The following is a 14,081-nucleotide window of genomic DNA, read 5'->3' as shown; positions in this document are numbered from 1 at the left end:
ATACGTAATGAGTAGAGATGATGGAGCGATGTGATTGGTGGGTGACTGCCATGGGGGAAGGAAATGGATTGTTTGTACCCGGCCCTGGCGCGTTGTACTCAGACAGATAGGAATACACACTTGTGTACTACACGCGCGCACACTCACACACACTCACACATAATTATGAGCATGCATGAATGCTATCCAATCACGTTCAGGGACATAGGATGTATATTGATGGATATATAGATTGACAAGCAACCACTCACACACGCTCGCACTCACACACACACACACACACACACACACACACACACACACACACACACACACACACACACACACACACACACACACACACACACACACACACACACACACACACACACACACACACAAAAACACCTGAGAGTTAAACATGGATGACAAATACTAAAGTGTGCCTCGCTAAAGTCATGGGGAAACTCGCCAACACTCACACACAACACAATGCGTAGTGACACTCTCCAAATTCCCAGCCGTTGCATTAGCAGGGTTTGCCAGACCCGACGGACATCGGAGTGGACACAAGTCCGGGAGGATTAGTCCGACTGAGGGCCGATGAGGGTCCACCTGGGTGGCTCTGCACACTTCAAAAAGATCTTTCTGTACTCCAAAGGTATTTGAGGGTAAGGCCGGCGTTAACACTGGTGCAGATGATTGTAGCATTGTCACATCAATGTAGCCTGCTTTGATCCAATGGGCCCAAGGTGGCTTTATTAAGAGTGCAATGTTTGGGGGGGGGGGGGCGCAGTGGGCTGAAGTTATTGTCGAAAACAAGGTTTATTTTTTGGAGATAGCCAGGAGATAAATAAATGGTTTAAAAATGAATTCATTTAGAGAGTGCTTGTGTATTACGTGTATGTCCAGTGCGTATTTGTGTGTGTGTGTGTGTTGTATTAAGCCCATCCATCCCACATCGTCTAAAATAAACGAGGAGTCACTATATATGCATGCATATCCAGAACTGGATGTATGCCCAGACTGTCCAAAGACTATCCCCCATTTTAAGCTCAATCCTGTGCAAAGGGAACCAAGGCGAATCCTTTCCCATACATTTCAATAGAACCACTCCAACACACGCAGAAGAGGCCTGTCTGGCAGCCATTTTGTCTGTGTGTCTGTTCTGCTGTGATGGATGACATCACCGCAGACGTCCCCTTGGGGGGACGTATGGATCCAGTCAAAAGAGTCTGACGAACAAACCGTGAATTTATGTTTTATTCACCATGTTTCCCGAATTTCCCCGTGAACATCATTATCCATTTAGGCATGAGTGATGATGTTCTGTTTAACTGAATGCTAAAGAAAGGTTACAAATGAATGTGTCATGAGATTGCTGTGCTGTGTTCTAAGCGTATTATTTTATAGAACATTGCTATTGTAATACAAATATTTTTTATAAATTATTATATGACGTTATATGTATATATATATTAGTGGTGGGCCGTTATCGGCGTTAACGTGCTGCGTTAACGCGAGACTCTTATCGGGCGATAAAAAAAATATTGCTGTTAATCTATTCTCAAAGTTGAACTAACCAGAAGCTGAGTGTTTAAAAAAATATACTGTCCATAATCGCGCCATATGCTGGAGACAATGTAGCAATGATAATAGAAACAACTTGGGTGAGCGATGACACGTTTTGGGTTGATTGTGACATCAGAGCGTCAAAATAATTGGTGTTGTTGTTGTAATAATCCAAATCTTCCTCCGAGCTGCCCGCCTTGGTACGGCGGTAGGCGGACACGTACCAGCCGTCTGCCGTCAACGGCTGCCGCGACGCGCACCGGAGACGAGCCTCCCGTGGACCTGTAGCGAGAGCGCGTCCCGGCGCCGTTATATTTTCCCGCGTTTGAGTTTGTGATGCATTTTGGAAACAGGAGATGAGCCCCTGGTCTAATGCGCCACCTGGCTTGAGAAACCTGTTCTCAAAGACTTACTTTTAGTCATTATTTAGGTGGCACACATATATTATGAATGCCTTCGGCAGAATTCAAATGAGCCATTTTAATCTAGATTAATCTAGATTAATTCCAAGATTAATCTAGATTAATCTTGGATCTAGATTTTTTACTCTAATAATTAGAGTAATTATTAGATTTACTCTAATAATTTCTCTCCACTGAGGTAAAGTTGCCTTAATAGAGGTGGATTTCAAACTGGAGAGACAACTTCTCAGGAATACTGGAATCGGTGGGAACACTTGTCTTTAGACACGGTGTTCATGAAAATATATCCCCACGGAAACAAAACGATAAGCGAATGTAATGCAAAGCCTCTCTGTTCTGGATTTCGGGATCAAGTTACTTAAAATCTGGCGACCAAAAGTATGTTCAGGCTGGAGCCCTTACAAAAAATCGTGCCAACCACTCAACCACTACTCGGGAACTAGAAGTTGTGCACTGTGAGAAGGAAAAGGACTCCTCCCTAATAAGGCTTGTGCGTTGAAGCGGCTACTCTCACACATTAATCCTGTCGCAAAACTGCCCTTTGTGCAGTAAATCGAGTTTCTGGCAAACCTTCAACTGGCTAGACGGCCTGTCATAACTGCTAACATGCTAGCTGATTGAAGCTATACTTCACCTTCTCTAATGAGCAAGACATCACAAAATATGAAGGCTACACTAATGCTATGTTAGACTGTAGGCTAACGGACCTAGTATTTAGTACTAATACCAAATTCATCGTTTACATATTGTCATAGGATGGTAGGTTACTAACTGACAGAATCACTGACTGGCAGACCTCCCTTCTAATTTGTCTGGCTGTCCTAAAGTGGGGCTGGGTAAGGTTAGACATTTTTTTCTTCTTTTCCGACTCATTATAAATAATTGCCACAGCGCAAAATGACTCCTTGAAAGTGCAGTCAGAGGAACCGCAAAGGTTACCATAGGTAGCCGTGTCCTAAAAAGGTAAAACAGGGGGTTGTTTAAGGGTGTAATTCTGTGAGAGCTGGTCGCTCATCGTCACAGATCAGCAGGCACTGAGAACCGACTTAGAGCTGCGACGGCGGCTTTTATTACACCGCTTTGTGGAATACTCAATTCTGTGAGTGTTGAAAATCGGACAGAATCAGACGTCCTTCATGGTGATTCAAGACCCCTCCATTTTGCGTCACCCTTCGCTATAATTACCAGCCTCGCCATACTTTATCCCTGACTTTGCACCATAACTCGACACAACATCAACGGCAGTTCACCACAGGTCAGCGCATCGGAGTCGTTCGGCAGAGCGCCACAAAAGATGATACGTGCACATGGAAAAATATTGCGAAGAAGCTGCAGATGTATTATTGCTGTCTCTTCCCTCGAGATCAGTTATTCAGTGGTAGCGGGAGCGCGAGCAACCTTGGTCTCGCTCAAGATGGATATTTGAAGCGGTTTTAATATTTATTTTTCATTTTTTTATTTTTATTTTTTTTATCAAGAGTGTCAGCGCAATGCCCTCATCCCTCTGTGTACGCACGATTACTGTATTACTTAGTATTGCAGAAAAAAAAAAAGAATATCAACGCAGAACCCAGGGTTAAAGTTGGCATTAGCAGGTTTCATGGAGTTGAAAAGTGGTGCGTCATCGCCCAGCCGAGTCATGCTAGCAGATGCTGTTAGCATTGCGCGAGTTTCTCCGGAAATATTCAATATAGGTCAGGAATGAGGCAACATAAGTTTGACTTTTGAGCCTTAATTAAGCGTGCACTGGTCAGCATTCACCAGCATTCCATGGTTATCAGCGTATCACCGGGGGAATATACTGTATGAGTACATGGCACTTGACCTGTTGTTGAACTACCGCTTAACCTCGTTCAGTACTCGATGGAGCCCGTTACATATAGCTTTAAAGGTGACATATTATACCAACAGTTGTGAGTGTGATTAGCCGTTACAAGCCGTGTTTAAAATCTGCCTCTTCTGACATCACAAGTGTGTGTGTCCACCTAGAATTATGATGGATACATCAGTCTACCAGCCTACCCAGTGGACTGTAGCAAACGTTGTTCATCTATCCGTCAAACCACTAGGTGGACATGCCACCCTATGATGTCAGAAGAGTCTTTCAAAATGGCTTGTAACTGCTAATCACACACCTGGTGGTATAATATGTCACCTTGAACGTGTGTTTCTGTGTGTGTGTGTGTGTGTGTGTGTGTGTGTGTGTGTTTATACTTATGGACTAAACTGTCAGAGATTATAAGGATGAAAAGAAAACATTCCATATCTTGCTGATTGTTTGGTGTCTTGGGGTGTGATGTGTACAGACGCGTGGAAAATTACTTTCATTTAGGGTCTGGGAAAAAAAACAGGAACCGTTTGAGCCTATAGCGTGTTCATAGGAAAGTTTGTGGGTTTCAATTAGGTATGCAAATTACACACCAACAGTCAAAAAGCCAACGGTGCCGTTGGCTTTTGTTTGGCTGTTGAGAGGGTCCCCGGGCTTTCACATGGCTCAATACAGCTACTACAGAGCCAACTGTTAGGTAGTCCCATCTTCTCTCTCTCTCTCTCTCTCTCTCTCTCTCTCTCTCTCTCTCTCTCTCTCTCTCTCTCTGTTCATATACAACATGTTTTTACATCGGCAGCAGTGTACTTATGCCTCAGAATGTTTCATACTTTCATATTTTGCCAAAACATGCTGCCAACCGTTTAAACACGTTAAACTGTGTTGGGTTCTCTCTGGATATGGAATTTTGTTTTACTGCCGTTGTCCATTTTAATGTTCTTTCTATCACTCACTCTCTCTTTCTCCACACACAAATCATTAGGGTTGAACATTAAATATTCATGAGTTCAACATTTGGATGGCAGAAGAAAGATTTTTTCAGAGCCAAAAGCTTGACCTATAACAGACTTGCTCCCACTGACCACAAAGACACGCGTACACACACAAATTTCAACACACACACACACACACACACACACACACACACACACACACACACACACACACACACGCACACACATACACACACACACACACACACACCCTGAAGTGGGCCCAGCTAACTGGCAGTGCCTAGATCCATCTCTCGAGTGACAGCATTGTGTTATATTGTGAAGGTAACTTGCCAAAGTAGAGCAACGTCGTAATTCTCAGAGAGAGAGAGACTGATCTGAAATTGCTTCCCTGAAGTGTGAATTGGGCATTATTAAACGTTATAAATCATTCTTCTTAAATGTAAGTTCCTTAATTAATGCTTGAGAGTCAGTAAAAGAGTGCCTGCAGTCTTTTACAGTGCCTTTGAATAAACTGTGGACTGTGGACATTGTGATGTTGTGTGTGTGTGTGTGTGTGTGTGTGTGTGTGTGTGTGTGTGTGTGTGTGTGTGTGTGTGTGTGTGTGTGTGTGTGTGTGTGAACTTCGCACCCACCTCGCCACACAAAGGCAATAAATAAATGAATAAATAAATAAAATGATTGACAGCTGACTATAGATAGCCTTCAATCAGCGACTCGTTAAGCCCCCTCTAATGCGCTTCTAATTACTCAACTAACCTATCCGACTGGAAACCCCTCATTAACATGTTAATTAACCTTTTTTTAACACTCATTTGGATCAATCAAAAAATCTATTTAACCATTACACAGCATCTCTCGTCTGGGGTGTCAGTCAGTCAATCAATCAATCAATCAATCAAACTGGATGTTCGGGAGAAGACGGGAACAGAAGTAATGAGCTGCTGGCTGGCAGGTGTGAAGGGGGCGGGGCTTAGCCAGAGGTGGAAATAGGTTCAAGGCAATTTGGGAAAGAAGAGATAGAGATTGAAGAGAGAGGGGGCGGATGAAGACACAAGAAAAGACAGTAGGAATAGGTGTTTGAGCGTCAAGGAGAGACAGGGAGAGGTGGAAAGAGCCGAGTGGAACAGCTTTACCAAGCCCTGTCATACTAAAAGGTAATTTTCTAAAACAAACTGCACAATGGGTGTTTATCCTCATAATTATGGATGTCCTTTAGTCAAGGCTTTTATTAAAAAAGGTACACTGAGCTCCCCTACGAACACCTTCAGACACGGTGGGGTCGGCTTGGGTTTTACATTTTAAAGCGGGCTGTTTAATATAGAACAACATCATCAAGGCTCAGGGAGCTCAGCCTGTGTGTCTCCAGCGCATACTCTACAAAGACGTTTCAATTAATATTTCCTTTTTAGCATTACCAATATCACCTGCGCGTCAATATAACTCTTGCATCATTTCCATGTGTATATTTCACACGGGCCATCAACACAAAGAAGTGCACACTACCATGTATTATAGTTACAAAAATAGCCTGCCCGTAAAAGTCCAGCGTTCTTTGTGTAACTATGCGGTACAAGCGTTCAGATGCTATAGAAACACTCTTTCAACTGGTTCTAAAGGTGTGAAGGCCACATTCACAGCTCTGCATCACTCAGTTCAGACAGCTTTAGCTTAACAGAAATAATGAAATAACTTTTTTTCTTAACAGAAATAACGGAAATGCCATAAGCAATACTGATAGGCCTACAGTACATGCTTTCGATTTAGAGCCTTCTTGCCCCCGTAGTTTATCTTGCCCCAATCACGACCATTTTAAAACAAAGAAAAAACAGGCCTGAATGAAGCTAGGATAATGTCCTTGTTTTATAGGTTAAGGAACCATAGGAAAAATCTGTTGATGTGTTGTTAGCTAGCTTCAAACGCTATCCGTTTGAAGCTCAACAGGTGCTCGCGAGAAGGGCTACTAGTTGACCTAGCCACGGGAACACACCTACTATGCATTTCAGAGAGCTTTGTACTCATCCTAAAATGTAAAAAATATGTTATGTCATCTGCTCCCACAAAAACGCACACAGTCGACACAAGCTGGTTTTTCCACTTTCCCTAAAGAAAAGTATTGCTTTGATAATGGGAGTAGAGGAACTAGATTGAGCCAGAGGCGAATCTAATTCAATTTCAACAAACGGAAGCAAAATATTTATAAAATGACCAACATATCTTCCCGGTCGCTGGTGGTGGCCTCGGATTTGGAGAGAAGTGTTTTTTCACGAGTGGTGGACATTTTGAGAATTAATTTAATTCTGTTGTGCGTGCAGAATATAAACAATTTAGGGAGGAGTAAAAAGCTGATTTTGGGAACACTGTGTCTATATCTGTGTACATGGTGATAATACGGAGCAGTTTAAATATGTTTAACGGGAAGAGCAGTGACAAGAGGAATTAACAATACCATCGTCCAATGGGCATGCAATGGTAATTACTGTCAGTCACGTCCACTAATAATTGTCGGGTGGAGGTTGGGCATGAGTGTACCATTCTGTAACAGTGCTAGCAAAGAGAGAGATGATGTGAGAAAAAGAAGACCCAAAATAAAAAGGTTAAATTTATGAATAAGGTTTTAAAAGGTATATTGGAAGGTGATAGTGATAGGTTTAAAAAAAGGTTTTAAAAGCTATATAGGAATACACATCTTAATGGGGTATGGGGTTATAAAAATCTTGCTGGCATTCTTTGGATTGTACATCTGCCTCAAGTCTCTTCACGACTACATGAAAAAATTAGTTCATGAATTTATCTGGTTATATTGTATTGCATGAAAAGTGGAATATTGGATTCTAAAATATTTTTTCCATGCAAACATTTGTACTATAATTGTGCAGTCCATATAAACAGTCATCTGATACAGTTAATTATCCAACCCATTAAAATAACTTAAGAAAATCAGTTGCAAACACACACACACACACACACACAGTACACAATATATTTCTTTAGAAGCAAGACAAGGTGCATTTTTTAAGCTAGGAGGGCAGAGAAGACCAGGAAATGACCAAAAAGTACAAAAACTAGACCCTATAAAGAAAGTAAAAAGGAGAAATTGTCTCATTTTCGCATTCGGCCCGTGATTGTGTGCAGGTTCCAGACATTTGGGCAATTTCAAAATCTATTTTGGGGGAAAAAAACATGAACAAAAGCCAAGAGTGTTTTTCCACAAGTCAGGGCCTGTGTCAGAGATATCTGTCTGTGGCTCTTACCAGGGAGGGAGGGATAGAGGGAGGGTAATCGAGAAATAGAAGGGAGAGCGAACGAGATAGTGAGAAATTGAAGAAGTGAGAGAGAGAAAGTTGGGAAAAAAGAAGAAGGGAAGAGAGGAAGAGGAAGAGAGAGAGGGAGAGGCTCAAGTGTATTCATAGGGAGAAGAGGAACTGTAATTAGTGGCAGGTGGATGATGGCAAACAGGAGATCCTTTCAAAAATAAAATAAAATCTGATCCAAAAATAAACCAATTGAAAATAAATAAATGAATAAGATGTATCAATAAAAACAGATCAATTTGTGTGTGTGTGTATGTGTGTGTGTGTGTCTATGTGTGCATGTAAAGTAAGAGATGTTGTCCATATAAAGCCCGGGTATGGACACTTACCTTGGTAGTGCGCACTGAAACCACGATAACGGTGGTTGCTATCGGTGACAAAGTGTAGGCGGAGCCAGTTCTTGTTGCTGACAATGGGAGACGGGATGTTGCTGCCTGCCAACCTGAGACGAAACAAGTCACACAAAAGAGAGGCTCAGGAGAGAAACAAGTTAGGATCGTAAACACACATACGCACATAGGTACGCACACACACACACACACACACACACACACACACACACACACACACACACACACACACACACGTGTGAAGAAGCGTCTTTGTGGAAGCCACTGGAGCCTGCACCCTACCTCACACAATTACGCATTCACACACACACACACACATGTGCATGTGAGCAAACACACCCACACACAAAAAAAGCACTGAGCATGTTGGATTTGAGCATCTTGGATGAATGGCAACGTGAGGTGCCCAAATTAGATAAAATTTGCAGATTCTTTATTTATTATTTTCAGATGGAATGTTTACAAATCCCCAGCCACAGCCTGCACCAATCAACACATAAGAAGAGGAGGTAGGATCAGTGACTCCTCACTGGAGTTAACACACTATGTAAAGTGAAATATCTCCAAACATCAAACAAAAAATATTTTATTGGATCATTTGTTTTGAAAAGGCTAGAGCAGTGCCCAATGTTCCCTGTTTACCATTTATTTTCTTTGGGATTTGTATGTTTATGCAGTAATGTCAAAGTTGCTCACACATTGCAGATGTACAACATGTTGGGAACTTCCAATACTACACCATGATATGATACGTTAAGACATAGCAGAGACTTTGCAGGAATGTATGTCTTAGGAAGAGCCATGGTGCCTGGTGCTTCGTGATGTGAATGTTGGAGTCCTTTGCTTTGAAGAATGTATTATTCATATATATTGTTATATCTATAAATATGTGAGAAAATGTGAGGAATAAAGTGACACATGAGGGGCCACAGCAATGGTGTGAGAGAGAGAGAGAGAGAGAGAGAGAGAGAGAGAGAGAGAGAGAGAGAGAGAGAGAGAGAGAGAGAGAGAGAGAGAGAGAGAGAGAGAGAGAGAGAGAGAGAGAGAGAGAGAGAATGTGTGGGTCACCTTCTGCCCCAGATAAATAAGAATTTCAAGATGTCAACACACACACACACTGTAGTGTGTGAAACAGCAATGCACCTGCACAGTGTCCATTAATACATGAGTGTGTGTTCACGTGTGTGTGTGTGTGTTTGTTTGTGTCCATGAGCGAGAGGAGATGAGAACAGAAACAAATTTTTGCGTCGAGGGATAAATACAGTGAGACGGGCTTATACATCATTTTTTTGTCATGCATAATGGGAGAATCTCAAAATGATCCCAATATATAATAACATTATATACACACCTGTCCGTCTGTCCTGTTTTGCTTATTACTGTTGTTCGCTAGCGAACGCAACTCAATTTGAGTCAATAGATATGAGATGTGTATACAGTCAGTGTTTGTGTGTGTGTGTGTGCGAGCGCATGCGTGCGTGCGTGTATAGAGGAGTCTTAAAAAGACAGATAAAGAGAGACAATATAACTCAGTGTGGACTCTCTGCATCCCCTTTCTCGTTTCGATTTCCATCCATCTTATGCACGTCAATAAATATATGTATGATACATTCGAGACACCAATATACCAACCGGGACAATTCGGCTGACAAGGTATGTAAATCGAGTACAAAGTTGCAAATAAATACTCATGGGCCTTATCCACCTACTGGCCATCTTGCTTCCATCTTTGTTCTTCATGAGATTGATACGAATTTCGGTATAATGACAATACATCCCTGCCTGCCTTAGCATGAAAACCTGATTGAGTTGGAGCCCTGTGGAGTAACAGTGAGAATAAAGTCTCTGAATATTGTATTTGGTAAAAAAAAGGCATTTGTCTTGAAGCTGAAACTAGAATCCCCCTTGATAGCATCTCATCCTCTCTCGCTGGTATACCATCTCATACCGGCAAAAGCTTTTACTCCCAATGTATCCATCACACTGCTTATTCTTTAATACACTTATCCCCCTCCATTTCCTTCCCTTCCTCCCTAGCCCAACTCTCTTCCCTATTACTCTCTCCTCTGTCTCTCTTTCTCTCTGGATTCACTGATACAACCCCTTAATCTACTTCCTGCTGCTAGAGCCATCATTACCCAGAGTGCATCGCTAAGCGCGCAGAATACGCCTGTTCAATGTGTTCCGATATTACAAGATGGGTATTTTTATCATGGATGCACTGAAAGGTTAGCCAATAACTATGTATGTGTACCCTCCCCCCCGTCCCCCCACCGGTGTGTTTGAGAAACAGTTCAAATGCTACCCTGCTCTCTCTCAGATGGTGTAATTTCCCCTGTCTTTGTGATGGTGTCTTTGTGAAGCTAGCACATCAGCCGCTAAGCTAACGCTTCAAAGTAGGAGTTTTACATTTACATTTAGGGTTTAGGGTCGCTTTTATCCAAAGTGACTTACAATAAGTACATTTGTCATAAGAAGTGAAACAATATATCGCCATCGGTACAGTAAAGACGTAAAGAAGTGCAAGTACTTCGCCAGGCTAACCCCATTCCCCGTATTCAGCAGTGATAGCTAGGTACTGCATATGCTACACAACTAAGTACATGCTACACAACATGCATACACAACACAATTAAGTACATGCTACACAATTGAGTACAATGAATGAATACAACCTGCATTAAGTGTGTTCATCAAGTGCCAGGATGTACAACAAACAATAGTGCAACAGACAAATAAGGGACTGAATGTCTATGTAGAGTCTAGGTGAACTCTGAACAGGTGGGTTTTGAGTCGTTTGCGGAAGCTGGTGAGCAACTCTGCGGTCCTGACATCAGCAGGGAGCTCTTTCCACCACTGTGGTCCCAAGATAGAGAAGAGTTGTGATTTAGCTGATCGACCTTTGGTTGCTCATAGTGATGGCGGTACCAGACGTCCAGCTGAGGTAGTTGAGCGGAGGGATCAAGCTAGGGTGTGTGGTTTGACCAAGACTTGGAGGTAGGCAGGGGCAGTTCCATCGACTGCCTTGTATGCCAGTGTCATCATCTTGAATCTGATGTGGGCTACTACAGGGAGCCAGTGGAGGTGGCGGAAGAGGGGAGTCATGTGGGAGAATTTAGGTAGGTTGAACACGAGGCACGCTGCCACGTTCTGGATATGCTGCAAAGGTTTAATAGCAGAGACCGGGAGTCCAGCTAGGAGTGAGTTGCAGTAGTCCAGGCTTGAGATGACCAGCGCTTGGACTAGAAGCTGAGCTGCTTCCCTTGTGAGGAAGGGCCCTATCCTGCAGATGTTGTAAAGTGCAAATCTGCAGGATTGGGCCACTGCGGTGATGTTGGCGGTGCAACATAACTGGTTGTCTAGTACCACACCAAGGTTTCTGGCAGTTGGAGACGGAGATACAGTGATGTTCTCGACAGTGACCAGTAAGACCAAGTGAGGGCAATCTCTCCCCGGTATTAGGAGGAGCTCAGTCTTGTTGAGGTTAAGCCTCAGGTGATGGGCAGTCGTCCAAGTGCTGATGTCTGCCAGACATTCAGATATGTGCTTTGCAATCAGGGCTTTGTCAGAGGAGGGGAATGAGAGGAATAGCTGGATGTCGTCGGCATAGCAGTGATATGAAAAACTGTGTGATGTAATTACAGAGCCTAGAGATCTGGTATAGAGGGAGAACAGAAGGGGCCCCAGTACAGAGCCTTGAGGGACACCAGTGTCAAGTGTGCAAGGTTTGGACAGGGAGCCATTCCATATGACCTGATAGGTGCGATTCGACAGGTAAGCTGTGAACCAGGATAGGGCCGATTTAGCAATGCCAAGTTCGGCGAGAGTGGCAAGGAGGATCTGGTGGTTCACCGTGTCAAATGCTGCGGACAGGTCGAGGAGAATGAGAACCAATGAGAGGGACGAGGCTCTGGGAGCACGGAGGGAGAATGCGAGGAGAGCCGTCTCAGTGGAGTGTGTCTTCTTGAAGCCTGACTGGTGAGGGTCAAGCAAGTTGTTTTGTGAGCGATAGGAGGACAGTTGGTTAGATGGCACGTTCAAGTGTTTTAGAGAGGAATGAAAGAAGAGACACTGGTCTGTAGTTCTGGATCTCGGTGGTGTCAAGGGTTGGTTTTTTGGGGATAGGCTTTATTCTGGCAGTCTTGAAAGATGCCGGAACAATGCCTGAAGTGAGGGAGGAATTGATGAGGGTGGTGAGAAATGGCAGGAGGTCGACTGAGATGGTCTGGAGGAGAGAGGAAGGGATAGGTTCAAGAGGGCAGGTGGTGGTGTGGTTGGAGTTAACTATTCTATTGACTTATTTGGAGGTGAGGGGGATGAAGTGGGTAAAAACAGAGGTGAGGATGGGTGGAGGGAGGATGGTGGGTGGAGGGAGGATGGTAGCAGGGGTAAAAGTGGAGCTGATGGTGACAAAGTCGTCAGCAGTGAGGGAGGAAAGAGGCGGAGGGGAGGGAGGGGTGAGGAGGGAAGAGAACATGGAAAATAATTTCCTTGGGTTGGAGGCGGAGGAGTTGATTTTAGAACAGTAGAAAGTTGATTTGGCTGTTGACACAGTGGAGGTGAAATCGGAGAGAAGGTAAAGATAGTGCGATAGATCATTAGGACAGTCTGATCTCTTCCATTTCCTCTCAGCTGCCCGCAACTCTGCTCTATAAGACCGCAGAGATTCGGACAGCCAAGGTGGAGGGGGTGAGGATTGTGCAGATCTGGAGTGGAAGGGACAGAGGGAGTCCAAGGAGGAGGAGAGGGAGGATAGCATAGTGTCTGAGGCTTCCTCAGTGGATAGTTGGGAGAATTGTTTGATAGAAGGTAGTGAGGACAGAACAGTTGAGGCAAACGTAGAGGGAGAGAGATTTCAGGTTAAGGCGGCTGGTGACAATGTGAGGGGTAGAGAGGAGGGAGGGAGAGGACTTCAGGGGGAGAGAAAAAGCAACAAAGTGATGGTCAGATATGGGGAGCGGGTGACAGAGAGAGCCGAGGTACTGCAGGACCTTGTGAATATCAGGTCAAGTTGGTTACCAGCCTTGTGTGTGGGGGGAGAAGTGGAGAGTGTCAAGTCAAAAGTGGCGAAAAAGTTGGTTAGTTCAGGTGAGTGTAACTTCTCTGGCAAGATGTTGAAGTTACCAAGGATAACAAGTGGTGTGCCATCTTCTGGAAAGCAGCTGAGGAGGGCATCCATCTCGTCATAGAAATCACGTAAGGGACCTGGAGGGCAGTAGATCACTACAATGAAGAGCCTGATATAGGCAGGGTGACAGTGACAGCGTGGAGTTCAAATGCAGATCTGGCCAAATGTTCTAGTGGAAGAACCTGGTAGGACCACTTCGGCGAGATGAGGAGTCCAGTACCTCCTTTTCGGGCTTGGGGTGTGTGAGAATGAGAAGGCGGTGGAGTGATCTAAGTCTCTGTAAGGGCCAGGAAGTGGAGGGTCATAAGGGATGCGTAGGCCGAAATGGAGTCAGCCTTCTTGACCGCCAATTGGCAGTTCCAGAGTCCTCCCATCACTTCGAGGTCGGTGTAGGTAGAGGGCGATGGGTGGCACAGATTGGACGGGTTGCTGCGCCGAGCAGAGGATCTGTAGTGGCGTCTCCTATGGTTGGAGACCCTGACGGTGATAGAAGTACGACACATAGCTACAATATGGCTGGCCTTCTAGGTCCTCC

At 44.0% G+C, this 14,081-nt stretch overlaps 1 protein-coding gene across 1 annotated transcript in view; it reads right to left on the bottom strand.

Moving 5' to 3' along the window:
* csmd3b (CUB and Sushi multiple domains 3b) overlaps positions 1–14,081 on the bottom strand; it is a gene marked incomplete at both ends in the record, with an annotated part of 306,229 nt that overhangs the window by 119,857 nt on the left and 172,291 nt on the right. Inside the window, one exon of the mRNA XM_084484831.1 lies at positions 8,398–8,510. Within this exon, the coding sequence (XP_084340957.1) occupies positions 8,398–8,510 (113 nt within the window). The remainder of the gene's footprint in view (positions 1–8,397; positions 8,511–14,081) is intronic.

Source organism: Micromesistius poutassou (assembly GCF_964030765.1).
Source record: "Micromesistius poutassou genome assembly, chromosome: 20".
Classification (NCBI taxonomy): Eukaryota; Metazoa; Chordata; class Actinopteri; order Gadiformes; family Gadidae; genus Micromesistius; species Micromesistius poutassou.
This window is presented reverse-complemented; position numbering and strand designations above follow the sequence as displayed.